Source organism: Cyrtonyx montezumae, unplaced genomic scaffold, assembly GCF_038088225.1.
Source record: "Cyrtonyx montezumae isolate F1298 unplaced genomic scaffold, pur_monq_1.0 scaffold_2, whole genome shotgun sequence".
NCBI lineage: Eukaryota > Metazoa > Chordata > Aves > Galliformes > Odontophoridae > Cyrtonyx > Cyrtonyx montezumae.
In genome coordinates this window covers 41,381,618-41,409,477 of record NW_027071936.1, presented here as the reverse complement: position 1 = coordinate 41,409,477, position 27,860 = coordinate 41,381,618, and the positions used below count along the sequence as shown (strand labels likewise).

At 35.7% G+C, this 27,860-nt stretch overlaps 1 protein-coding gene across 3 annotated transcripts; it reads left to right on the top strand.

Moving 5' to 3' along the window:
* Positions 1–6,378: 6,378 nt before the first annotated feature.
* SLC7A2 (solute carrier family 7 member 2) lies at positions 6,379–26,095 on the top strand. 3 transcript variants are annotated; one of them, XM_065736983.1, is made up of 12 exons: positions 6,379–6,465; positions 11,153–11,540; positions 12,314–12,469; positions 14,390–14,555; positions 15,143–15,279; positions 15,719–15,941; positions 19,074–19,210; positions 22,053–22,155; positions 22,834–23,039; positions 23,306–23,472; positions 24,396–24,504; positions 25,053–26,095. In XM_065736983.1, the coding sequence occupies exons 2-12, from the start codon at positions 11,168–11,170 to the stop codon at positions 25,238–25,240; spliced, it is 1,965 nt and encodes a 654-aa protein (XP_065593055.1). In that variant the 5' UTR covers positions 6,379–6,465; positions 11,153–11,167; the 3' UTR covers positions 25,241–26,095. The 3 variants fall into 3 exon arrangements, with proteins under 3 accessions (XP_065593055.1, XP_065593056.1, XP_065593057.1); XM_065736984.1 differs by lacking the exon at positions 23,306–23,472 and having other exon boundaries at positions 25,053–25,143; XM_065736985.1 differs by lacking the exons at positions 6,379–6,465; positions 19,074–19,210 and adding an exon at positions 18,537–18,676 and having other exon boundaries at positions 11,156–11,540.
* Positions 26,096–27,860: the final 1,765 nt, after the last annotated feature.

The following is a 27,860-nucleotide window of genomic DNA, read 5'->3' as shown; positions in this document are numbered from 1 at the left end:
TCTTTTAACATCATGTCAAAAAGAGACCAGTCTGTCGATATCCAGTTCATCTTTAAGTATCCTAAGTGTGAGTTAGGATGGCTAGTATTGCTGCTGGAGAGTTTCACTTGAAGTAAAAACCCTACTGACATTCAGAGGGAATGTAAATGCAAATGCTATGTAACACAACAAGAAGTCATTTGTGACAGGTTTTCATAAGTATCTGAAAAATATCAAATTTCATTAAGTTTGTAATATTCTCTATGTGCAGGCTTTGGGAGTAGAGATCCCTGCCTAAATCAGTAGACGATGCCAAATAGTTCTAAGCAGATCTTATGGCATATCTTCAAGGTTGATTTTTGCCTCTTGCTCTAGCTGGAAGTTCTGCTGTGCATAGAACGATAGATTTTTAAAACTATGCATGATTAGCACCAGAAGATGTGAGATGTCTTTCATATAACTTCCTAGATAATTGCATTTCAAATAGGAACCTGTTTGCTCAATTTGGTCCTTTACAACTGAATCTGTGCTGGCTCCCTTCTTCCCCTGAGGCAAGTAAGAAATGGTTTCTGGCTAGATCCAGCTTCTGTGCAGACACTTTGAACTCAAGTTCCTGTCATTGCCACCAGAGCTTGTGAGAAAGCAAGGGAGGACAAAATTGTTCCTAATTGTGATCCAGCCATAACAACAATGACTGGGCCACCCAGAAATAAGCCATCCTTTTGGATAGTAGATGCTGAAAAGCAATCCAGGAAATACTGTGGTCTGTGCTCACACACATGCGCATAACACACACACACACACACACACACACGAATGCAATCACACACGCAATATTAGGAAAGAATGAAAAATCTTTTTGGTGATAACTAGACAAGTTATTTGCAGCATCTGGAGTTTTGGGGGCCTGAATTTTGGATTTAGGGTTTGTTTGTTTTTAAGCACATAGATAGCCCAGATTATAATAGAATCTAGGGTTTTATGGAATTTTCCCTGGGATTTATTCACATCACGGTTGGAGATGAGGCTATGTTTTTTTCTGTAAAATTAGAAAAAGTATTTGATTTAGAAACAAATACGGGGAAAATTATCTTGTTTCACTTCAAGTAATGGGTGATTAAAATGCTGAAAGAGGTGACCATTTTGCTAAAGAACAAATATGAGATATTTTTGTAACTAAATATGCTTTTTTTCTCTGTTGCTGATGTTCAGTACTTCTTAGTCAGAGAAACATGTTTAGGGAATTCCTAATTACCTATGTGACACCCCTTCTTGGTCAGAAGTTGGGCATGCCTTTCAGATTTATCAGAAATGGCCAGGGAAGAAAGTGACTAAGGGGAGGAGGTCATATTAAAAGTTTATTGAGATGGCCTGAGTTCACTATGGGTAGAATTAAAAGTTATAAACTTATAGGGCTTTCTCAAGGCTCAGAAATAAAAAACTGAAAAACTGGATTTCACCAGATCTCCATTTGGGAGAGAAGATGACCTGTCCCCACAGCTGCAGTTCCAGTTGCTGTGTGAACCAAACTGTCCTGAAAGCACAGTTGTGCAGTTTTAATGAGTGGACCACTGCAAGCAGCAGGTATGTTGTCTGATCTTCTGTGCCACTTGGTAGACACTAAAGTAGCATCATGGGCACTGCTATTTAACGTTCATATGACTTTTAGTTTTTACAAGCAGAACAACCTCCTGGAAAATTTGCTGAACTGCTAAGCTGCTAGCTTTTCTAATGCTATCCAGACTGTTCATACTGAAAATAAAATTGCAAGCTAAGAATTGTGCTGTCTGGCTTGGGATCACAGATGCACACATGCACACACATAAGTTGGGCATTGTGTAAGATGTTTGTTCTTCCACATGCCAGTTATTATTTTCAGAATATTCAGCACTTAATTAATTAGTTTTTGTGTTGTCTTAAATACTTTTTACACTGCTGAAATGACTTTTTTTGCTATTGCTAACCTTGTTCTAGCCTTGTTCTGAGACAAGAGCTGGTTTCTTCAGGCAGACATGCCAGCTTTTCAGGGTCAGTGCAGTCCATCAGAAACCATACAGGTCTGCACAGCAGCAGCCTTTACTGTGGTTATGCAACTCTTGTGCACAGCTATAATTTGATTAAGATACAAATGAATGAAGAACCCTACATCTTTTCTTAGGAGAAGTTCACAAAGGGTTTAGTGTTTATCTTTTGAAGATGCTGAGTTTAGGCACGTGAAAGGGCTCTTGTGATCTTTTTACTTAAAAGTCATTGGCTAGGCCCCTTCTCTCAAATGCTTCAGTGTTAATCAGTAGAGAAAGGTTTGGGGCTTAATTTTATCTTAAAAGTCATTAATACTTACTGTTAGTTGAGCAATGAAGTTCTAGGACTGGTCTAGTTTGGCAAGACTTTATTTATTTGTTTGTTTGCTTGTTTTATTTTAAATTTTGTCTGGTTTTGAAGAGAACAAAAATAGATGGGCTATGAAGATGTTGAAGGCTTTAGAAGGCAAGAGTATAAGGAGCAGCTCAGGTCACTCGGTTTGTTGGGCTCAGAGAAGAGGAGGCTGAGGGGAGACCTCATGGCAGCCCACAGCTCCTCATAGGGAGAAGAGTGGTGATGCTGATCTCTGCTCTCTGATGATAAGACCTAAGGAGCAAGGGAGGGTCAGCTTGGGTGTTAGGAAAATACTCTTCATTAGAAGATAGTGGGCATGCAATGGGATGCCCATGGATGAACTGCTGGAGTTCAAGGAACATTTGGACATTCAGACACAGGGTTTGAATTTTTGATAGTCATGTGCAGAGCCCAGAGTTGGACTTGATGATCCCTGTGGGTCCCTGCCGACCTGAGGTGTTCTATGACTACAGTTTTATGATTTCAGCTTTTGCTAGTAGCTTGCCCAAGAGGCTGTTGTGGAAACATAGTAACCATGGGCTAAGAGATACAGCCCTATTACTGATGAAAAACAGTAAATAAAACAGCAACCTTCTTATCATTTCTGCAGGCATTTTCCAGCACGGGAAATTATTGCTAATGTAATACCTCTGGAAATTTCTAATAGTAAGATCTTAAAATAAAACCCGAATATTCTCCCAACAACAGAAAATACAAATCAGCTGAGAAAGAGATTATGTATTCTTGAAGATTCCATGTATAAATATGTATACACAATCATAGAAGGACTGGACAATTAATTTTTAGATGATTAATTCAGATAATGTAAAAATGATAATTTAAAAATGATAATTAAAACCAGGCAATCTTAAAAAAAAATACTGTAAAGGAAACATTTGAAACAGCAAAAGTACTCATTTTGTAAACTGATAAAACTAAATAGTAAAGCATAAAATTATAGTAATGAAAGTTATGTAATTCTTAATTTGTTAATAATATTATAACTGAAGAGTCCCATTTTTGGGGATAAAAGATTAGTAAATTCTTTGATTACTTTTGAGATTTGTTGTTAACTTTTGAGATTTACAAACAACATTTGCATTTATGTAGGCTAGAATAATCTTAAGTTTCCATTATAAACAAATATATTCAGTGGTATGTTACTACAAATTTGCTCAGTGATATGGTACTACACATTTGGCATTTGTCTTGGAGTAATGTCATAAATTGATCTTTTTTTTAAGTTTCTTTGCTTTGATTTGAGGTGGTGTGAGTTCCACCAGCCTCATCAGAAAGTAGAATAGAACATTATTCAGTAACAAATATCTAAAAAAAATATTCAGTGCTTTGATATTTTAGATTCTGGTCAGTCTTTCTCCTGTATGTACAAGAGTAACATTCTAAGTAAAGTCTTAGAAAAGTCACTAGATGCTTATTAGCAGAGGTTTAATCTACTGTGGGTGAGGTGTGCCTTTAACAGGAGAACGTTGCAATAAGTGGGAATAAAGAAAGGCAGGGGCTGGGCATTTAAAAACTGCTAGAAGAATTTCAGGAGGTGAATCTAGTGTGTTTAAAACATATATGAATTAATATTCCAGAAATCTAATGAATTTCATAATAATAAAATTTTTCAGTATTCTGCATTTTATAATATTTTTCCTGACAAGAGCCTTAAGGCATCCTGTGGAAGCAGTTGTCCATATAGATCCCTGTGACTGAGAGACTTGAATTCCTACATATAGGATCATCCCAGCAGGTTACATCAAAGGTGACCATTATATTAATTAAACACAGAAAAGATGCCTGCTAGCACTCCTTTTACAAGTACTAATACATCTCAAATCCTCCTGGAGTTGCATAAACTGTAAAAACCATGTCATGTTTTTTACTTGTGAATATCAGAACTTACCTTTGTTAGAGTTGGCTCCAAAGTCATGACTTTCAAGGCGAAGTAGCAGGCTCTATTTGAAATTTCTATTTGAGGGATTGTAATGTTTCACTTATACCCCAGTCCTGCCAGCACTTTTGTTCATGTTTAACTTCCACACATTATGAATAGTCATATGGGCAAGCACATGGATATGCATTTGCAGAACTAACGCCTCCAGTTATGTAAGAAGGCATAACTTTTTGGCCTAGAGCTGTGAGGCTGTATCTGTGAGACAAGTCAGAGACAACAGTGGAACAGCTTTTAACCAGGCAGAGTTTGTCATTTGGACTCCTATAGTATTTTGATTTAGACTGTGCCAGAGTTTCTTTTCACAAATGAATTGGGATTATTGTTATTATATTTTTAAATCCCTGGGCATAAATTTCTGCATAAATCTCTGACATCTTCATATTGTTTTGACACTAGAAGAGAAAGTCCTAGAGGAACCTTCTGTTGGAAAATAACAGTTCTCTCTTTCAGTTCATTCCTTCTGAGGTGGTCAGCTGTTTCATTGCAAGAAGAAAATTTCCAAGCAGATTCTTCATGGCAAGAATCTGCTGCAGAAATCCCTAAGGTACACAAGTTAGAGAAATGTTGGATGAGGCACTTCGGATGAATCCAAGAGTGATGTGTTTGCTAAGGAGCAGAAAATGCCAGAATCTAAGCTCTCCAAAGTCAGAACCAAAGTCACGAAGTAATGTTGTTGGTCAGAACAGTGTATCTATAGCCTGTAATCGCCAGGCTAGGGGAAAAGTTGGGGTGACTGGAATGGAGGTTAACACGAGGAAAAATCATGAGTACTGATACTGCTGGAGCTTTCATGAACAAAAGCTTTTCTCTCTACGCCTTTTAGGACTTTAAGAAAGGAATAGCCTCTGATAATGTAAGAAATGACATCTGAATTCTTGAAATAAGCCACCCCAGTGGAGCATGCTGTTTTTGGAGATGTTTCTCTTTGGCTCTAGGAGAGATAAGGAAAGGTTGTCTTGTCCCTTGCATTTAGCCACAGAAAGTAGGACATATCATGGGAAAAGAATAAGAGCCTTCTGTGCTTCTTCAGCAGGGGCAGATCTTACTCTCAGGGAAGAGTGAAAGCTGAAAGCAAGTCACGGGCTGACACAGTGCATACACTTCAATTAAAATATAGGAAAAAAAAAGATTTTTTAATGATGGGGAATTTAGAGCTTTTCTTATCAAGACTTGTCATTTCAGTGTTCTCTGAACAAAAAGAGAAATACCAATACACAAATGTTTAAAGAGAAACAATACACTGTGAATAATACTGACTGGAAATCCTACTGCCTTTTTGAGGTACTGCCACTGAAGGAGTAAAAATACTATTGTGTATTACCCTTGGAGTTTAGTTTATTATGGAAGCTAATTTTTAAGAAAATAGGATTATTTATTGATTGTGTCACAAGAAGATCTGGACTATTTTAATCTCAGCATTTTTCCATTTCGAACCATATAAAGGAGAAGAAGCTATACAGTGTGTCCTGGTTCAGCAGAACGCTCTCTAGCCAGGCGCTGTAAATAGAGACTCTTGTGTCTTGTTTCTAATCACAGTAATATTTTTCAGATTAGTTATGTGCTTCTAAAGTGCACTCAGCAAAAGCTTTTTTCATGCTATGCTATTGGGTTCAGGTCTCAAAGCATTACAGAATGTTGCTCAAAGTGTTCGACACACTTAAGTCAAATTATTTATCAGAAGGGCAGCAAATGTGAAAACTGGGCAGACTTAGGTTTCACAGTGGGGGATGAAGTTAAACATCCCCATTTTTCTCGTCATTCAGGGTGTTTTAAAAAGTGTCTCCATTGGATGCATGGGGGGGGTACCTTCACAACCATGTGTGCTTTGTATGTAGGAAAATAGATGTGTTTCAGTGGAGAAAACAGCATCCTGATGAGATGTTACATTGTTGAGAGAGTGGATATGGTTCATCTGAACAGCAGTGAGACTTTCTCCCTCCCTGCCTGTACTGGGCAAATCACTCTCGAGCTCCCGACCTCCAATCACCTGGGGCTGCAGAGCCTCCACCTCCTTCACAGCAGCTTGCACACAGCGTTTAGTTTGCTTTATCACATATTTCAGTAAAATCACGTATTTAGGACTACAGAAGTTCAAGACTGGGTAAGAGAAGCAGAAAATTGTCTGTCTAGCAGAAGTTGTTCTGTAAAAGGTTTGTAATGCTGAAAGAAGGAATCTGAAAACAGTGTAGCTTATCATACAAAACATTACCTTCTAACATATGTGTTTTTGAATAGCAAGACCTGTGCTATTTTGTATTAAATTTAGTGTACTTTACATTGTTATTATGTCTTAAGTGCAAATTAATGTCTTAATATATGTGATTAATGTTTTCTTTCTCAGTCTGAAATCTGCTTCTACTTTGGATGATAAGTCTTTCATTTTCCATTTATGCATATTCTGTTACAGGGGCTGCTTCCCAGTTTTAGGGCCTTATGAATTATTTAGATGCACTACTTTAGACATTCAAAGACAATAGAATTTCTTTGATTGTCTTGGGCACAAAGTCAACTTTTAGGACATCAAGAAGTTGCAGCTGGAGTAGAGTCATGAATAGAATGTCCATGTGTGTACACATAAATTTTTAACTTTTTTTTACTTTCAAGTTTTACTGCACTGGATCTAATCAGTGTGATACTGCAACTTTGAATACAGTCTTGCAATAATAAATATAGCAAGCAATTTTTTTTTCTGCTGAATTCTGCAGGTGGAAAACAACAGGTACAACTTTTAAAGGTTTTTGTAGGAAACTAAGGCTGAAGAAAGATTCTGAATTAATCTGTATATTTGTATTTTTGCATTTTGAGTACGTTACAAACATGTTAGGATATTTGCTCTGTAATTTATATGCTACTTGAAGTGTAAAACTACTGCATCTGATACTTATTAAATATATTAGAATATAATAGGAGATTATCAGTATAAATTAGAAGTAAATTATCTTTAAACTAATTTTGCTTTGGGAATCTTTAAATACACATCATGGCATAACAGTGTAACAACTTTCAGAGGTATTCTATGGCTATATAATACTTTTTTTGTAGGTGAATGTTTACCTTTTTAATTAGAATTTTTAATGGAAAATTTTGTACAAAATATTGATTTTCAGCTGCAGTGGTAATTTAATCAAAAGCTTTGTTGTTTATTTTTCCATCTGAAGCTTGGATTTGATACATAGTGATTTAAACCACTTATTTAATATAATTAAAATGTTATTTTTGAATGAAAGTTTGGTACAGCGCACACTGACCTTATACAACCGTTACTTTTATGTTCTATTGTTATCCACCTATTTGTGTTTTGTTGTGGAGTAGAAGGCTGATAGTTTGTGAGAACTGTAGGTTTTATGGACTGCGTATCTAGTGCAGTTTTAAAGCTGAACAGAAACTTTCCACACGGAGACTTTGCCCCTTGCACTGTGTTTGTAGATAAAACTTTTTTTAGACCAAAGTTGTGCTGCAAGGAGAAGGCTAGCACTAGATAGCCATTAAATATTCCTGATCATCTGGCCATCCAAAGGAATGGAAGATCTGGTATGAATTTTAAGACTGAACTCATCTGCTTGGGTTGGCATTCAGATGAACAGCAATAAAGTAGTAAATTGTCTGCTTTACAGCCAGGAGTTTTGCAGTCAGGAAAGATTAAAATTAAGGAGAAGGTTCTGTAAGCAGCTACTGTAAAGAAAAAACAACAGGACAATAAAGGATAGGATAGGGAATGGCACCCATTCCCTAAGGAATAAGGGAAAAGGGATAGGAGAAGAATCTGTGCTTATTTAGGTACTCCAACAAATACTGTCTATGTCCATGAGACTTGAGGAAGCTTTTTCTTTTTTTCCCTGTGTTAGATCTATCCTATTCCCCTCCTGTTATTATGAAGTCCCCCTGTCCTGTGTCTCTTTGTTGTTTGCAGTTGAAAAGGAAAAACTGTAACCTCTGACATGAACAGCTGTGTACTTCTTTCTAGGAATGCATTCAGGGAAGGGTGAGGCTTGAATATGGACTGAGCGTTGGTCCTTAAATCTCAGGCAGTTGAATTGAGGCCTCCCTTTTTCAGATGACTGTTGAAGACATTTTCTGTGTTACGGAGTACTCTGTAGCAAAAGAAAAGCTTAATCCAGGAAAGGTTTCAGGAGTGCAGTGACCCAGAGTGAGCAGTCAGGAGCTGCCACCACAGTTTGCTTACAACAAAGGCATCTTGCCAAGGTCAGTGACGAATGAACTTCATAGATGTTTGCTTCTGACAAATGTTTCTGTAAAGTAGACCAGGCACAGATGTGAACAGGAGAAGAAATGCATTGGATCTGCTTTTAGTCTCACTAAACATCTTACTGGAGATAAATGCCTGCAAGCATCAAGCTGAAGCTGTGAGGAAGCCTCTGAGAAGAGCCAGAACTGCTCAGCTGCGTGGGGACAGGCCTGAAGGGCCTGGATTGAGGTGGTGACAGCAGGAGTGAAGAGGTTCCAGAGGCCCCAACAGGTTTTGAATGCAGCAGGAGTAAGGCCCTTTCTGAGCATGGCTGCAAACAGTTTGAGGTTGTCCAGGACGATGCTGCCACCAAAAGGCACTCCCAGCCATTGCCTCTTTGTTTCTGTAAGTTGGTAGCCAACCATGAAGTGTTTTTAGCTGTAGTGCTGTGGTGAGATGTGCTTGTTCAGTAGCATGTATCCTTTGGGCCCTGTGCCCAGATTATTCTTCCAGAGTGGGTAACGTATATCCTTACAGGTGGCACCTTAGATGAATCACTTGCCAGTGTTTTCTGAAGGCACTTTGTTACCACCTGTGCTGTTCAGGCCTGTGTGGAGACCAAATAATTTCATCAGTTCTTCCTGTCAAGTATGAAGTGATCTGTACTGGACTCTTCCAGTGTTTAATCCAAATCTGAATGGGGCCCATGTCTGAAGCAGTGCTCTGTACTTGGGGCACAGCAACACAGGTTGTGAAGTAGCAGTCAGACATTTGTGGCACATGTATAGATAGTTAGGAACCAGTGTAAGGAGTTCAGAATTGCAGTGGTCCTCATAAGATACGTGTTTTTCAGGGCTGTGGAATGATGGATATACCTAAAATGTTATGGGTTTTTGTGTTTTAAGGGTTGTTTGTTAGTATGATTGTTGTTTTGTCTCCATGAAGTTTGTGTCTTGTACCTTTCTTTGCTTGTGCTGCAGTCTTAAAGAAGACCAAAGAAGAAAGGGTGGGTTGGATTTAAAAGAGGTGTTTCACCTTACAGACTTATGGTCGGCAAGAACCAGCCTCCTGTGTGGAAACACAGAATCATGAGTTGGAAGGAACTTCTGGAGATCAGCTTGTTCACCCCGCTGTTCTTTTCACAGGAATCAGAGAAAGGACGAGCAGAAAGAAACAACGTATTTTTTCAAAAAGATTGCTTTTCAGCTGAAAAAGTAATGGCACCCAGCTGGCCACTGTGATCGATGACTTTAAAATCCTCAGGATTTATTGCAAAGTGTAAAGGAGTAATCTGAGATACATTTGAACAAAAGGAAATTGTTTAGTGTTCAGAAAACAAAGTCTGCCAGAGTAGTTTTTCCTGTTAATGAAATATCAACAATCTATTTGAGGGCAAAAAAAATCACTCAAAAAGCCAAACCAACCAACCAAACAAAAAACAACAAAAATCCTTGCCTGCCTTGCCTCCTTGCTCAGTCCTGGGACAGCCACCACCTTTCCAACAAGCACTCTGCCTGAGCTATTCAAGTTTGTTTACGTTCAACTTCCCTTTCCCTGAAAGTTGAACGGAGACTTTTTTTGATGAGTCTCTTTAAAGCAGCATGGCGATGTATCTGGGGGAGCTACAGGAAGAGGAGGAAAATGTTTCTGCTCAGATTTCTCTCTCTCTTTAATATCCAAGGCATTTTACTTCAGGCAGTCACTCAGAACGGCAGTTTTCTTGCCTCTGAATCTTTGTTCTAGGAGCAAATACTGCCAAAGTGAGACATCTGTCTTGATGGAAAATCATTGCTGTTAGTGATGAGTAGAAATGTCTGTTACTTATCCAGGAGACTGATACAGATATGGAGGAATATATGAGCAGAATACACTTGTCTAAATGAAAAATGGTCCCTGCTCTTAGGAGAGTTGCTCTAAACAGATCATGAGCACAACGTAGACATTCATGGTATGGATTGCAACAATAGACATCAGTCTGGGGAGATGGCAGATGGCACTGCTTAATTCTTACCAAACTCTTCTTGCCTATCAGTTCTTAGAAGCTTACAAGGAAGAGTTTTATACATTTCTTTTAAAGATAGTTGGTTCTGGGAAACTTTGTTGATGTGTGAGGGTGTAGAAACACTGATTTAATCTTTCAAGCAGTTTTTACCAAAGTGAATTCTAAAGGCAAAAGCCATGTTATTTGCATCCAGAAGGGGATATTGTATTGGCTGTGTCAGTATGCTGTATTTTAAAGCTTTTGGTGTTTATAGCCTTGATATTGTAGCTTTAAGGTATGTATTTATGTTACTGTTGATCCTTATCTTGAAAATCCTAGTGATACATGAGTTAATAGATTGCTGTTCTGGTACTGTTTTAGAAATGTCTAAGAATAAACCAAAAACAGATAAAGAGAAGCAATTTCTTCTTTTATTACAGCAGCATGGTAAACCAAAACTTTATCCCTAGAGAAACAAGTACTAAATATAACCAAATCTCTCAGGTGTTCTGTGAGGGGAAAAGCACATGCTGTCTTATTCAATGCCTTAGAGGAATGTAAATATATTAATAGGTGTGATTAAAGTTCTTTGTGTAAATGCATTTATGTATCTGTTCTGCGCAGTTACAGTGCTACCTGCTATGTACTGCAATGATCTACTTTGTTTCAGAGCTCTCCATACACCATGTTGCCCTGTGGACCAGCTTTGACCTTTGTTCGGTGCCTGGTGCGTAAGAAGAATGTCAAGGGGGAAGGTCTTGAAGACTCGTTGTGCCGATGCTTATCTACGCTGGACCTTATAGCACTGGGAGTTGGAAGTACCCTTGGTGCTGGTGTCTACGTCCTTGCTGGAGAAGTTGCCAAATCTAATTCTGGACCTAGCATTGTTGTTTCCTTCCTCATAGCTGCCCTGGCATCTGTGATGGCAGGTCTCTGCTATGCTGAGTTTGGTGCTCGTGTTCCCAAGACTGGTTCTGCATATTTGTATACTTATGTTGCTGTTGGTGAACTTTGGGCCTTTATCACTGGCTGGAATCTCATTTTATCCTATGTTATAGGTAAGCCTAAGAGCAAACGTGGGACCTGAGGCTTTCTGAGAAAGCAGATATCAGAAAGGGATTTGTTTATTTCTGTTTCTGTACTTAACCTACTGTTGTTTTTCAGTCCTACTGGGATCAAATAACCAAGGTACATGTTCCACTACAGAAGGTATAAGCATACCTATCTGTATTTGCATACCTACAGGTATTACAGAACTGTTGCCCAAATCAGTATAAAATCAATATATCTGAGTGTTGTTTTGTAGTGCATTCCTGGTAGGAAAGCGGTAAGAATAAGGTTGCATTTAGCTGCAGTCACATACATTCATTACCAGAGGAGAGCATTAGTCTTAAATACTAACTCTAGCAATATATATGTTCCTAGTGTTTGTTTTTTCTTATTTCTTTACTTCCTGGTAGACAATCTTTTCTTAATGTTATTTCCTAAACCCCTACAATTCTGTGATTCTGTGAAACCATTGTTTTGTATAGTATAATATTGTATAATTGTGTAATATTTTGACTTTAAAAAAAAGTGTTGTCCAGAAGGACTTCAAATATAAATGATATAAAAGTATTTCTCTTGCAAAATTTTGGGAACAAATTAAGTACAGATTTGTATATTTTATTTGTAGGATAGTATGCTGCCATTCATCTACATGGAAATCTACAATGTTGAAATCTCTAAATAAAAGTAGCAGCATGTTTAGTTTTATTTCCTTTTCAATAGAAGTAACTGTATTTCACTGCATTCATGCAAAACTCTAAGTGTGCATATATTCTTTATGTAGGTACATCAAGTGTAGCAAGAGCCTGGAGTGGCACCTTTGATGAACTTCTTGGAAAACAGATTGGTCATTTCTTCAGAACCTACTTCAAAATGAATTACCCTGGTCTGGCAGAGTATCCTGACTTCTTTGCTGTATTCCTTATATTGCTTTTATCAGGTAAAAGATATATCATTTGTGATGGTTGTAATGTCAGAGTGTTTCTTACAGTCAGAAACTAAAAAATGCTAAGCTGTAGTTTGTGTTATGTCAGAAATACATAGTAATATCTGAGCAGTTCAAATGAACATTTGTGCATTGACGAAATGTCTCTGAGAATTAAATTTATATGAAAATAATAATATATATATATATATTTGTGGGATTTTATATATATATATATATATATGCATACTGTCCTTTCCTTGATAGTGAAACATAAAATAATCAGTTATTGTTAGGTTTTATAAAACATGTGATGAACATTGATGCAGGAAAATCTTTACTTCTGTTGTATTTTAAAATTACAAGAACTGATACCTAGTGTATGCTTTGTGAGGCATCAGAAATTTCCAAAATAGTGGAACCTTTTCATTTGCTTCCCAAAAGTGAGTGTTCTTAAATTTAAGTGAAGGAAATGCTGTGTGTGTTTTAAAGTGTATAGTTCATTTTATACAGCTGGAAGCATTTCATTGTTAAATAGAGGTTTTACACATCTCAAATATTTCTTGTGTTTAGACTCTCTTTAGATCAAATAGAAGCAGGAGCTTTTTTTCTCTAGGAAGTTACACTGATATATAAACACATTCTCTTATTCTGAGTGTTTTTGGACTCTACTGGGGAGAAAAATTCTGTTAAGTTCCTAATGCTACAAGAAGTGGCCAGTGAATCGTAAGCTTTTAGTAGGTCTCTGTACATAAAAGACGAGTAGTAGAATAAAATAGGAAGCCTTAATCTGTGGTTATGCTTGTATCTTCAGTTCATTTGTTCCATCTGGTTTTTGGTTTTGTTTGACTTATGAGAAGAAAACATTAAAAAAGGGAAGAAATTGCTAAAGACTGTAACAGGAAAAGCACTGAGAACTACATTATTTAAAAGACAGGATTTCTTTAGATTTAAGATGCATCTACACTGTGAGTTATGCTGCAGTGTAGAGATTTCCAATGTGACTCAGCACCCATACCTGCAGAAATTGTAGCCAAAATACCATTTATGCAGAAAACTTGAGCAGCTCATATGATAACTTCTGTGCTATGATGAGATAGAAAGCATCTCATTAGCAGTCAGAAATTTTTTAGACTTTATCTTGAGAGGCTTAAAATTTTCTGAGTTAATCTCTAAATAATGAGGGAAAGCATGTATGTGATATTAGTGGGAATGATTACAGTGCAGAAAAGCCAGAGTCTTTCCCACTCTATTCATTTTTCCTGATCTGCTTTCTGCCTTTTTTTCCATAAAAATATTATTATGCTAACAGTTCTTAGACAATAGGATCCTGATGAAATAACTTTCCTATCATATAAATGCACCAGTGTGCAACTCAAGGCAAGCACATTTTATATCATACTTCTGTAACAGAATCTCTGTAAGTCAGAGATACATATGAACTGGAGGCATGCATTTATTTTAAAGGATTTGTTAATTAGCTAGGAAATGGGGCTCTTACTCTGTGATGGATCCACACTAAAAATTTAGAACAAACAAATCAGATTATTAATCTAATAATTATGATTATTTTAAATCTAATCATTATTTGTTCTGTACATGATATATTCTACCAAGATGTTCTTATTAAAAAACTTTATAGCTCCTCTTGTTTCACCACATAATATGGAGGTATGAACTAGAAGCCCAGAAAAGCAGTAACAATTGCTCAAAACACTTGTAAATACCTCAACAGAACAGTTCAAGAAGGTTGCTGTTTTGTGTTTTCCAATACACACCTGTTGCCATGCTGTCAGTTTACTGAATTTGTGCTAAAAGTATAAAATCTATTGCTGTTTTTATTATTACTTGTTGTACTGACAAATACATCTTCTTGATAATAACTTTCTTACTGTATATTGTTATTATTTACTGTAAATTATTTTTATTTTATAGGTCTGTTATCATTTGGAGTAAAAGAATCTGCATGGGTGAATAAAATTTTCACTGCTATTAACATCTTGGTCCTACTCTTTGTTATGATTTCTGGTTTTGTGAAAGGAGATGTTGACAACTGGAAAATAAGTGAAGAATATCTCATAAACCTTTCTGCAATAACAGAGTAATTACTTTTTAAAAATGACTTTCTCATATTCTTAGCAACTGGTGTTAAACATGCTTTTGTACTATTGCAGGTATCTTATTAACAGGTAGCTCAGTGTTGGCAATGATAAACTTTTTATTCTTTTAGAAAAAGTTTTCATTTTCTAGTTTGTATTTTCCTAAAATATAATAATAATTAAAAAAAAAAATTCTGTCGTACTTCAAGACTTTTATTTGTGACCATTTGAGAAATTACTGGCTTCTTGTCCTTAAGGTTAATTACAGTATTTTATTAGTTAATTAATTACAGTATGTGAGTATGACAACAAAAGTTTCCCTACACCATTAAAATCTTATTACTCTGCCACAGACAGCAAAGGGGGTAAGATGATAGTTATTAGATTCAAGTATTATTCCATTTACTGTAATTTTTGTCTTACAAGTTTTCACATGAATGTGTCTTCTCATGCTGCTATGTAAAGCGGAAGCCTGTCTTGATGGCATTTTAAGATATTGTTCCAGAATTGCAGGGGGAAAGATGCATATGTTTGACCTACCAGTAATAGAAAATAACATGTTTTTCTGCTGTATTTTTATTCTTTATAGGAATTTTTCATCCTACAATAATGTGACGAGTATATATGGGAGTGGTGGCTTTATGCCCTATGGTTTCACAGGAACTTTGGCTGGTGCTGCAACCTGTTTTTATGCTTTTGTAGGATTTGACTGCATTGCAACAACTGGTATTGTATTTATATGTATGTGTATGATAGCTTTTTGGGGTGGGAGCAAAGGAACATAATGTCTTTTTAAAAAAGACTTTTTTTTTCTGCCCAAATCATGCTAATTGACCCTCAATTTTTAACAGTTCTCTGAGATATCTCTCCTAAAGGCTGGATTGTATATGGGCATATGGGTTGAGTACTTAGAAAATAGCTAGAAATCATGGGTTTTGACAATTCTAAATATAGAATGTATTTTATGTCCATTAATTATGCCTGTGTTTTTTGAATGTCATTTCTGGCAACAAAATAACTGATTTTTTATTTGTGCGGTTTATAAATAGGATAGGATTCTGAGGATTTAGGCTTACAAATAAGCATTGTCTGTGAAAATATCTTGTAAAGCTAAATGTTTTTGGCGTATGTGTGTTTTGTTTCTTTTTCTTCCTTTTATTTTCAGGAGAAGAGGTCAAGAATCCTCAGAAAGCCATACCCATAGGAATCGTGGTGTCCTTGCTCGTCTGCTTCATGGCCTATTTTGGGGTTTCAGCTGCACTGACTCTTATGATGCCATATTATCTGCTCGATGAGAAAAGTCCTCTGCCAGTAGCATTTGCGTATGTTGGATGGGGCCCTGCAAAATATGTTGTAGCAGTGGGATCCCTGTGTGCTTTGTCCACAAGGTAAAGACTTTGATATGCTTTGGAAAAGTTGATGGGTATTATAAGACATTTAAATATACATTAATGTGTTTGTTTGCTCACTTCCTGCAAAGGGTTAACATTAGTATTAGAAGCATGTTTTGATCTTAAATCTTAAATTATGTTTTAATCTTAAATCGTGTTTTAATCTTAATTTCCTTCACAATATTTTCATTAGTTTATGTTTCTGTTTAAAATCTACTGATACTTAACTCTACCTCTTGACCAAAAATTCTGACCTCTTTGACCAAAAATTATTAAAATAAGTATTTTCAGATACATGACCTGCAAGTTACCTCTGTTAAGTGATGAAATATACCTCGCTGCCTTTGCTCTGTCTCACAGTCCATTCTCAAACAGCAGCTTTACAAACTGTGTGCTTGCAGGCAAATTGAAGAGGCAAATACCTATCTCCCCTTGTCATCTTCATTGCCTGTTATTCTCCAATAGCCAATCTGTCTTATGACATCATTCCTTCCTGTGATTTTTGTGGGATTATTTGAAATGTAGATTATAGCTGTAAGAATAGGGTAATTTACTTCCTCCTGTAAAACTGTGAATGTAACCTGCTATTTTAATTTAAAAGATCAGTGAAAGCATACAACATATAAGTATGTGTTCATATATATCACACCCTAGCTGTAATGTGGTATAAACACTGTCATGGAATAGAACGCTGCTTAGTGCTTGAATTTAGGGATAGAAAAATGCCGATTCCAGTCTTTTACTTGAGATATTTTAGGTAAGGAGTCATTCAAATGAGCTTCAGTGACATGAGTACAGACTGGCATTCCACTAAGAAAAAAAGTATACCTGCTTAAGCAGGAATACTAACAGTACTCTGAGGTAACCCTGGTGAGGATCAGCCTGATTATGTTGATCATGCTTAGTCCGGATGATGATTTAAAGAAAGGGAATATTTTGATGTAAAAAAATAATGAAAAAGGCAATAGTTTCAGAATGACATAAAAGCATTATGTAGCTGTCTGAAGAATATTATTTACATAATTAATTCTGAAATTATAGTTATTTTCAATCTAATTGTCATTGGGGGCTCTACTCAAATTTTCCTCTATATTGATAAATAGTGAAAGTGATATGTAAGTGCTGATACTGAAAAACAAAATGCACTGAGATAGCAAAAAACCGTTTCATAAATTTGAATTGCTTGCCTGTTTAAAGTGTATTTTGAAGTGATACATTTCCTTGTTTGGAGAGGTTAATCTTTCAGAATGTTGATCAGTTTAGAACAAAACAAAGGATATTCTATTTCATATTCTTCAGTTTAGAGGTGTAATTTAAAAAAACAAATTCAGATCATTGCTTTTGGTTTGTATGGTTACCTCTAATCATGTTATGTTGTGAATTTGTTTCCTCTGGGTAAAGGTGTTCATTGGTATTTCCATTATTTATGTGAACCCACTTAAAGGGAGGTAGGATAAATATAAAGTCAGAACAGCACAAATTTAGTTGTGGATTTTAACAGTATTTGAATTGTACAACAGGATTTGAAGAGTAAACTGTTGTCCTGATTTAGAAAACATTCATTCTTGAAAAGTGCATTCATATATCAAAATCAGTTAATGTGCAATACTTGTGAGATTATCTCATGTGTGTCTAACCTTAATGCTTGTGTCTCATGAGTATTACCAGAGGTACTTAGCATCTGTGGTATGTAAAATCTGACCCTTCTTTAAGTGGTTTAGTTGACACCCTGCAACACCTAAGGCAACCATTCAGCTGGTTAAATGCCAGTATGCTGCTGTGGAGGTTGTATTGGCTATGAATTTGCCTTTATCCTTTTAAAGTTTTTGTTTTCATAATTATGATTATTTAATTTTGAGGGAAAGAAACCACCTAATATAAGAAGTCTGTTTAAAAAGAGCTTTGAGTTATTAACAGTTTAAAAGCTTTCTGTGTGTTGCTAATAACAAATCTAAAATAACTACTTATTCCATAAAGGAAACAATCTCAGAGAAGCTTGGCTTGGAGAGCTTTAATGGAAAGAAACAATGTGCTCAAGTGTAACTGCTGGTGCTTACTTTGAGTTACTGTTAATCAGCAGCACCGTGTGAAAATGTGAAGCAAAAAGATGCTGCAAATGCTTATTGATTTGCTGCTGCTGAGTGACAGACTTTTTTGAGGAATACTAAAGCTTAATTGCAGTGAGCGTGACCTGGCATATGTTCCTGGTCCACTAATAGCCAAGTACTACAGTGATGGCAAGAGTTATTTTGCTGACCAGAATTCTCTCTAATGAAGAAATTCAAATTCCTAAATTAAAAACAGTCAATCAAACAAAAAAGGTATCAACTTTACAGGGAAAAAAAAAAAAAAATTCTATTTCTGCCAGAGCTGTAGTTTCTTCGGCTATGGGGCCTTCTGATTTTGTCTTATGATCATAAGATTCTGTATATGGCATTAATTAACATTGTTTATCTTTTCTGTGATACAGCTGTGCTGTCTTATGATCATAAGATTATGTACAGGCTATTAATTAGCATTGTTGATCTTTTTCATGATACATCTCTGCATGAACTGTGTTTGCTATGTTGCATGTGTTTGCTTTTTACTCAGTCTTCTTGGATCCATTTTCCCAATGCCACGTGTAATCTATGCTATGGCGAAGGATGGGTTGCTTTTCAAATGTCTAGCTCAAATCAATTCCAAAACGAAGACCCCTCTAGTTGCTACTCTATCGTCTGGTGCAGTAGCAGGTGAGACTTAGAGTTGATCCTTGTAAAGAAAGGTGCACTGCTAAGCGCATTGCTTGTGTGGAAATTAAACACTTGTGAAATTTTGATTTGCTTTTGACTGATCAAATATAACTGTTGCCAGGTAAAGTAGGCTACTAGTGAATCTTTTTTTTTTTTTTTTTACCACAGATTTTGTATTTGTTTGCTAATCTTGAGAGCTTTTAAAGCCTAGGTTCAAAATCATCAACAAACTTTAGAACAACACTGATCAATTGAGTGGAAAACCGAGAGCAGCAACACAGAGCCTAAACCAGAATCCATAAACTCTTCCAAGCGTTCTTTTCATGTAGTTGGATTTACCAGTAAAGCACTGTGCTTTTAATAACCTGAATTTGAACTATACATTTTTCTGTTCTAGTCTTCTCGGCTCTATGTTCCCTTTACCCCGAATTCTGTTTGCCATGGCACGCGATGGTTTACTCTTTAGTTTTCTTGCCAAAGTGAGTAAGAGGCAGGCACCAGTTTTTGCCACCTTGACAGCAGGGGTCATCTCTGGTAAGCTCTCAAAGCCCGTGTTTCTTAAAACTGAGATTTGAACACTCTGTGCACGTGCATGGTAATTCATACTTTTGAAAAAGGGCTGCTTGTTAACTTCCCTTGCATGTAAGATGGGAATAAAATCAAAGGGTTTAAGAACTCTAAATCATAACAGTTCTGATTGTGGTAATGTCTTTAATGTCACAGAATTGAAAGTGATTTTATTTATGTATTTATTTTTAAATATTAACTTCTTGTGCTGTGAATAAGCTTCTTACTTGATCTGAGTCCCTTAGGCTGATACCCTCCTCACAGGATTTTCTTGTCCAATGAATGTAGAAATATGTACCACATCTTTAATGGGGAAAGCAGTCGTCAAGTTTTTTTATTATGAGACATGAGAAAAAAACCCTGTATTTGCAATGGGATCAGCTTTTTGTAAAATACATACACAGATTTTATTTTCAATTTCTTCTAGAAGAAGATGATTCTATTCTGGGACAATCTTACCAGGTTACAGTTGAGAAATGCGTTTTTTTGTGTGTGTTGGGGAAGTTATGTGTGTGTGTGTGTGTGTGTGTGTGTTTGTATACACATGCCTACATATAGTTTAGCAAAATAGCATTTTAGTTGCTGCTGCCAACATTTATGTTTTACAAAGAGAAATTTTTAACATACAGCTGTTTCATTTCTGTCCATACTCCCTGAAATGGCACTGCCCAAGTTTCATGGTGTTATTTCAGAGAGGTGTCTAATTATCTAAGAAACTGGAAGCACTTGGTGTTTTTAACGTAAAGGCAAATAAATGCCTTAAAACTAAAATGTGAAAGACATGCCTTATAGCATTTAGCAACCTGTCTAACACTGATTTAAACTGAGTTCAGAACTAAGACTAAAACATTTTATTTTGACTTTTAATTTAGGTTACTTTTTCCTCTATAATATAATAATTTGGGAGTGCAGTTATGTGAGATGAAATTAACACCTTTAGCTTAAATCAAAGTAATGAAGAGGAGAAAGAAAGCCTAAAGGGTAACTAATAGGTTTTCCTAAAGGGTAAACTAATTGGTGTGACTGTACAATCCTGACTGTAGCTGTGCAACAGCAGTCACATGGACTTGCTTGTAGACATCATGGGGAATTTGGTGTATGAATAATATATTTGAAGGCAGCTTAATCTATTAAAAAAATGCATATTTGGTAACTTGTGGTCATAAATAGTTTTGCCAGAGAAGTAAAAATATGAGCAACAGCTCATATTATCTGATTTTTCCCATTAAATCCTAGCATGGGTAGTTTCATAGATGTAACAAATGTTATCCTTTATCCTGTTAGCCTGTTAGGTGCTTGGCCTCAATTAAATTTACCAGCTCGTGGCTAAAGCTGAGTCAGCTGTCACATGCTGTTACTGTGACTTACTTTTTCATATATACTAATCATGATTATGAAACTCTGCACATGGAAAAATATTTAGTTGTCCATTTATAGCTCCTTAATTGTAAATTTGTCTGCCATCATTACGTAGAACTTGAGTAGAAATAAGAGAGGTGAAAAAGCATTTTTTCTCTCTTATTCAGAATCTTGCTTACACATTTTGAGAATTCAAAGCAGTTAGTTATTCAGAAATCTGTCACATATATGAAGTAATGACTTCTTACAATAAATGACTTCTTGGATTTATGAACATCCACCCTCTTTAAAGAAGACAGGAAGATTTTCCTTCCTTCATTGGAAGAGGAGACTAGCAGATGAAATAAAACTTCTCTAACACAGCAGTTGTGCTTTCTGAAGCCATGTTTTTGTCAGAATCCAGAAGGAGGGGGAATGTGTGTTTCTGTGTTTGTGCACAGATAGACCTGTCTACAATTATATTAGAAGTATTTATAAAATAAATTACATATAAGCATTTCTAAATATATAAAAGTTTGTGTATGCATACCTGTACAGTGTATAAAGGCTACATTTGATATTTTCTTTTATTGTAAGATTAGTTACGATTAAAAAGATTCAATATTTATAGACTATTTGTATATCTCAATAGAGTAAGTAAAATACAGATACTTTATGAGGTTTTTGACCATATATCAATTAATGCTAGCCTTTCATTTAGTGACAGTAAATTTCAATTAATTGTGCTTATTTCTCTATGAATTCTCTGTGTGCAAACAACACAGACAAAAAAGAATCTCCAGAAGAAGGCGATATTAACTTTTATAGACAAAATGTCTTCCATAATTACTCATAGTACCATGGTAATTTCTGTCTACTCCAGTGATCTTAAGAATATTATTTCTTGTGATATTTTGCTGTCTTTCTTGAAGACCACTTGAACTAAATTGGTTTATTAAGATAATAAAAAAAACCCAAGCACCTATTTCATTATAGGCAACTTCATAAATGTACACAGAGACTATTCTGAAATCAGTGGAAAGTTCACATACTAAACTGGGTTGCATCATTGTTCCTCTGTTTTGCAGTGGAAGCCATCTCTTAACTTTTATGAGATTATTTCACAGCATCAGAATCTTATTCTATAAAAATGTATTTTAATGGGCCCTCATCCAGCAAGCCATGTATGAAAAGAACTTCTGACCAAATAAATCCAATACAAATTGCTTGATTATTGCAGCACAACTGTGTGGCCCGCCAGTCTGCCTATCCACACAAATAAGATTCCCAACTGCAGGAAATTAGGTTCAGGAATGTTGACTATGACTTCAAATGTGCTTTGAAGAATTACTCTGATTTCCCTCATACTGCTCTCAGTAAAACAATTTAAACTTACGCTGGTGACGGACTTTAAAATCTTGACTCAGTATGTAAACCTCATACAAATTTTGCATTTTCTTTTCTTTTCTAGCTATTATGGCATTTCTTTTTGACCTAAAGGCTTTAGTGGACATAATGTCTATTGGCACACTTCTTGCTTATTCACTTGTGGCAACGTGTGTCCTCATTCTTAGGTGAGTCAAGGACACCCTTTCCGTTTTACAATGGTTTATGTTGTGTTGTTCACTGTCTGAACAGAAGTCACATTTACAATGGATGTTTTTGCTATATAACTAAATGTTTGAGAGCTGTCTGTATGCATATAAATGACTACTGAGAAAGAAAACAATGATGTATTGTCATATCAGTATAGCCATTAGTCACATTAAAACTTCATGTGAAATCTAGACATCTTTTCCAGTAGATAATATTTTATATTAATACAATCAATGCTGTACCTTGGGCCTGTCACATTGAGGTGGCTCTATGTGGAGAGATGGAGATGGATGAACAAGTTAAAATAATTGCTTTGTATTGTCCTGTCAGAAGTCAGTAAGGCCTCTCAACAATTCAGATCATCACAAATTGTCAGTAGAACTCTGTTACTTCTTCTGTTTTACAAACAGTTTAATAATATCAATATATTGATAGTTTTAGGCTATTTCTATATTTATTCTGTTCTTTTTAATTTAAAAAGTCAATCTTTGTTATTTATGTAAGTTTGTGACTAATCATATGCTCACACACTGGGAAATTCTCAGTCTCTACTGCAAAGTGCTTAATACTATGCCTTTAGGAACACAGTTCTTCAATTCCCAGAATAAACTTCATTATTTATTACCCCACTTTTTTTTTTTTTTTTTTTTGCACAGGTATCAACCCAGTTTAACCTATGAGCAACCCAAATATTCTCCAGAAAAAGCAGCCTTGGCTGCATCAGAAAGAGAATCTGCAGTAAGTGAATCACAGATAAATATGATACAGGAGAGTCACTTCAGTCTTCAGACTCTGATTAATCCATCCAGTTTACCTACAGAACAGACTGCAACTACTGTTAACTGTTTAGTGGGTCTGTTAGGTAAGTAATATACAACATTAACATAAATAATGGAATTTCATTATAGACAAAATTGAACATTCAATAATAACATACCTTCCCTCGGTCATCATTAATGCATCATTCTGGAGAATGCTTTTATATTTCATGATGGAATAAGTCCATAATCTTGTGTATTTTCCATTACTTAATCATTTTCATAGCATTTCATACTGAAGTTTCACTATCATTCATCTTAAAAGTCACTTCCTCTTCAAAGCTATTCCATCATTTTGTTTTTCACACAGCTTTCTTGATTTGTGGCTTGAGTGCTCTCACTACATATGGGATTCATTTCATTGCTAACTTGGAGCCCTGGAGTACTGGCCTTCTTGCTGCATTGGTGGTGTCCTTCATAGTTACCATTCTCCTCATCCAAAGGCAGCCTCAGAACCAGCAGAAAGTGGCCTTTATGGTGAATAAAATAATAGCTATAATGGGAGGTTTGGATGTATCTAAGAAGTGGGAAAGGGGCAGAGGGAGAGAGAGACAGCCTTTTTTCAGGTAGTCTTTCATTACTGCATAGTTGCACAGTTGTTTGGGTTTTTTTTGTCACTGTAAGTGTAGTGTATGCTCACAGCTGAATCGTGCGTAGGTCTCATTCAGGTCTCAGAACTAAGAAAAGGGTTTTGCTGCCCACAGATTGAATGTGTGATGCGCAGATGAATGTGGCTGCACAGAGTAAGTGTAACCTTTGTATAGTCAGTTGTAACAGCAAGCCAAATCTTCTAGATGTTCTTTCAAACATATGCCCAAAGTGCCCATTGTTGAGACACAAGGAAATTTAGTCCTCAGTTTGAACACTTAGACACTAGAAAACAATTCAGAAACTGATCAGCATACAGTCAGATTATCTGCATTGTCTGCAGTGATTTGGATCACAGTATAATTTGCACCTCTCCGAGGTACGGCATTTCATTTTGAGCTTATGTTCTAGGGACTATATAATGGAAATAGTGAAGCATAGTGATGAAAATAAAGAAGTCTGATAGAACTAGGGAGGCAACTTGGAAAAAAGGATATATCTGTAAAAATAGAAATAATACTTTTCATCTGTACATTCAGGAATTCATTGGTATGTGTTGAAAGATTTTTTTCACAGCCTTAGAGAACATATTTTAAATGTAACTTACTTTAAATGCTTAAGATATGTAGAAATTGGTCATTAAATACTGAAAAAGAAAATTTTACTATAATTCAATAAGAAATTTTTACTATTCTTTTTAGTGAGATTTGTCACTCCTAGCTCATGTTGTATAACTGAAGTATGACATAAGTAGTTGACATAAGCAAGAAATTATATTTAATATAATGAATGTTTTAAATATTTCCCTTTAGGTTCCATTATTACCATTTTTACCATCACTCAGTATCCTGGTAAATATTTATCTGATGGTACAGTTAAGTGCAGACACTTGGATCAGGTTTAGCATCTGGATGGCACTCGGTAGGTACATCTGCTCATTTAAATCACCTTTGTTAGGACTGATGAATCCTGTCTTATCTAATTCAATTCTTTGCCTTTAAATATTGGAATAAAAGCCTATGTTTTAGTAAAAGTCAGCTAGTATTTCTAGTTAAAAAAAATTAAAAAAAATAAAAATCATGCCTTAGAAGGGATATATATTCACCAAAACTGCAAAAAAAAGTTTTGATTTAAAAGAAGACTTAAAGTTATAGAATTAGTTCCAGTAAGTTGCAATACTTTTATTTCTTGTTTACTTAGCTAAAATTGTGCTGAAATCTTTTTGCAGTAGTTTTTCTTTTGCTATATCAGACGTTCTCCTTTAAGATTGCATTGATTTTTTGTAGTCATAGATTAGAGATACTAGTTTCCAAGACCTGTTAGAGCAAGCAGCTATGCAAAATTGATGCACTGAAATTTATCATCTCCTCTTTCCGTACAGTAGACAGTATTTACTAGACAGTAAAAATTAGCACTACTTGCCTGAAAACCCTACTAACCTTTTATTTTCTCCCTTTTCCTTTTGACAGGCTTTGTTATTTATTTTACTTATGGCATCAGACACAGTCTTGAAGGTCATCACAGTGATGGAGATGAAGATTCTTGTTCAGAAAATAGTGGTCTGCAAGAAAAGAACCCTGTGGAAGAAGTGGATGAACCTGAAAATGCAAATGAAAGTGATAAATTTCTTGCACATGAAAGGACAAGTGAATGTTAATTTTTCTAAACACATAAGTCTTTTAAAGCTTTAATTGATACTTTACTTATGGACTGAAATTTCAAAAGCTTTCTACCAACGTCGAGCCTCTTGAAAGTGTTTACTACAAGGCCTGGCTGATACTTTGGTCAAGCTGCTAATCCATCTTCATCATTTCAGAACTGACAGCATGGAGCTTAAAATTTAAATGAAACAAACAAGCAAGAGAAGTACCCTTTGTCAAGCAGAAATCTGGATGTATTGTTTGAACTGATGTATACAATTGCTGACAGTCACAAAACATGAAGAACTGCTTGCAAGAAGTTCAGAATATTTCATGCTGCATTGTGAACACAAGTGTCTTTCACATGTCGTCCTTATCTCTGTTACATGTTCTGGTGTCCCAAATAGCAAAGCAACTAACTTGCTATTAAAATACCAGGTACTCATTTTTTTATACAGAAGTAACACTCATGGGAGAGAAATCGAAGATAAGCCTGAAAAAAATTTGTGAAACAAATGATGAATTGGCAGACCTGATACTTTGCAAAAAGTAGAAAATCATATATTTTTATAAAACTAGTAAAGAAAGATTTTTTCCCCCTTACTAATTAGTAGTCATGAACCACTCAAATAGAAAAGATCCTTTAAAGTCTTTTATTCCCTCTAAATACTGTTCAGGATTTTCCCTTCTGTTTTACACAAACTCTTTTCACTTCAGAGATGCTCTGTATATAAAACAATACTTTCCAGAGCGGTTATGTTGTTTTCTGCAAAAACTTCTCTTCAGAAAAATTGATGCTCAAAATCTCTACCTTCTTTTCAGATAGAAGGAGGGCTGAAAAAGAAACAAACAAACCCAAGCTTTGGAAAGAATGCTCTTTAAAATAGTATTTCAGTGTTTCATCAAGCCACAAAAATATGTTAGCACAGCAGTTTTTTGTGAGCCAAGTCTACACCTCCAAATCCATTTGTGTGAGTAGGATGTCTAAATGCTAACTTCTGTAAGGAACCAAATGACTGCAACAGTGCTGTGTGAAACATTATTTTAAAGCTAGTGAAAATGTACACTGTTCTTTCAATTTAAAAGTCACATTATTTAACAAAGGTACCCAGACATTTTAACACTTTTTCTCAGCAAATAGTAGACTTCAGTCACTTAAAGGATTCTACAATATGAAATTATTTTGCAAGAAATAATTTATAAAAATATCTTCCCTAATTTACAGGATATTTTTTTTGTACTTTGTTATGGAGAGTAGCATATCTGAAGACTAATATTGCCAGTAACAATCATTGGCATTAATCTCTGTTGTTAGGTACAAAAATTTTATATCCTGGGAGAATGGTGTTGGTTGGCAGTGAAAGCACCTTTTTATAACTGCTGGAATTTTCCAAAAAAAAAAAAAAAAAAAAAAGAAAAGAAAAGAAAGAAAGAAAAAGAAAAGAAAAGAAAAAGCAACCAGTTAAGCTGCTTCTGTCTCTCTCCCTTTCTGTCTTTCTTCACAGCAATGGAATCATGCTTTTTTAATCTAAAAATGAGTTTTGTTGTTTTGTTGTTGTAAGAGAGTAACATGCCTAGATGTAGAAGACATAAAGAGGAGTCCCTCTTGATAGGGAACCCTGGAGTGTCCCAATGCTCCGTGGAGGAATGAGTCTGTAGTCTAAGCCCTGATGCCCTTCTTTCCAGTTTGAACTGGGAGGAAAGTATGTTTTTCAGCCCTGTAGTTGGAAGGAATTTGTACTGTTGCAATAGTGGCCTCTGCTGGCTGCTCAGCTCAAGGAGCAGCAATCTGAAAAGATTACCACTGCTTGTCTCCTGGGGCTTATTCCTGGCTTTATAGCAATCCAGACAAAACCACCAGAAAATATTTTCTGGAAGACCAAAACAGAGCACTTACAGGTGCCCGTGTTTTTCTTTCAAAGTGCAGGATAAGGAGTGTACAACAGGAAAACCACCTACCTCTTTAACTGAGGTTTCAACATGTGCATCCTGCAACAGCCGTTGTCCTAAGGACCATTGTTCTAAAGACTGGTGGTCCTTAAAAAGGGATGGGACAAAGGATGAGGAGAAACTATAGAGTAAATGGCAATGCAGTCCTATTTCTTAAAATATCATAATTCATCCTAAAAAGTTATAGCCACTTCTTTGCGCAATTTGTCACTGTTTTACAAGATGTTTGTAAAGAAACACTAAAATGTCCTATTTGACTAATACAATATAGTGTATGCAAAATGTTTTGTTCATAGGGATAGACAGTGATTTTCAGGACAGTGCCGAAAGCTGTTGATAAGTTTCAGAACCTTTCTTCAGTGAATGAAAGAGCCATCTGTGTCGGTTGGATTTGCCATTTTAATTGTGTTTCTCAACTGTGTGCCTGCCTATGTGTTTGCATCGATCTGAAATTAGCCTACAGTGATTCTGATGTATTAATTAGACTAGTTTCTATACTGCACTGGAATTTTATTTTGAAGGGAGTCTGTCAGTATAAGAACTTCCAACTAAAGCAAATGGTAGGTAAGGCTTTTGGAGATATATGAGAGATTTTTTCCAGCTTATGTGTATTTTGTATATAGTGTTTCCCTGAACATTTCTATATTATTAGCCTCCCATAATTGAAGTAATTAATTATATGAAAAT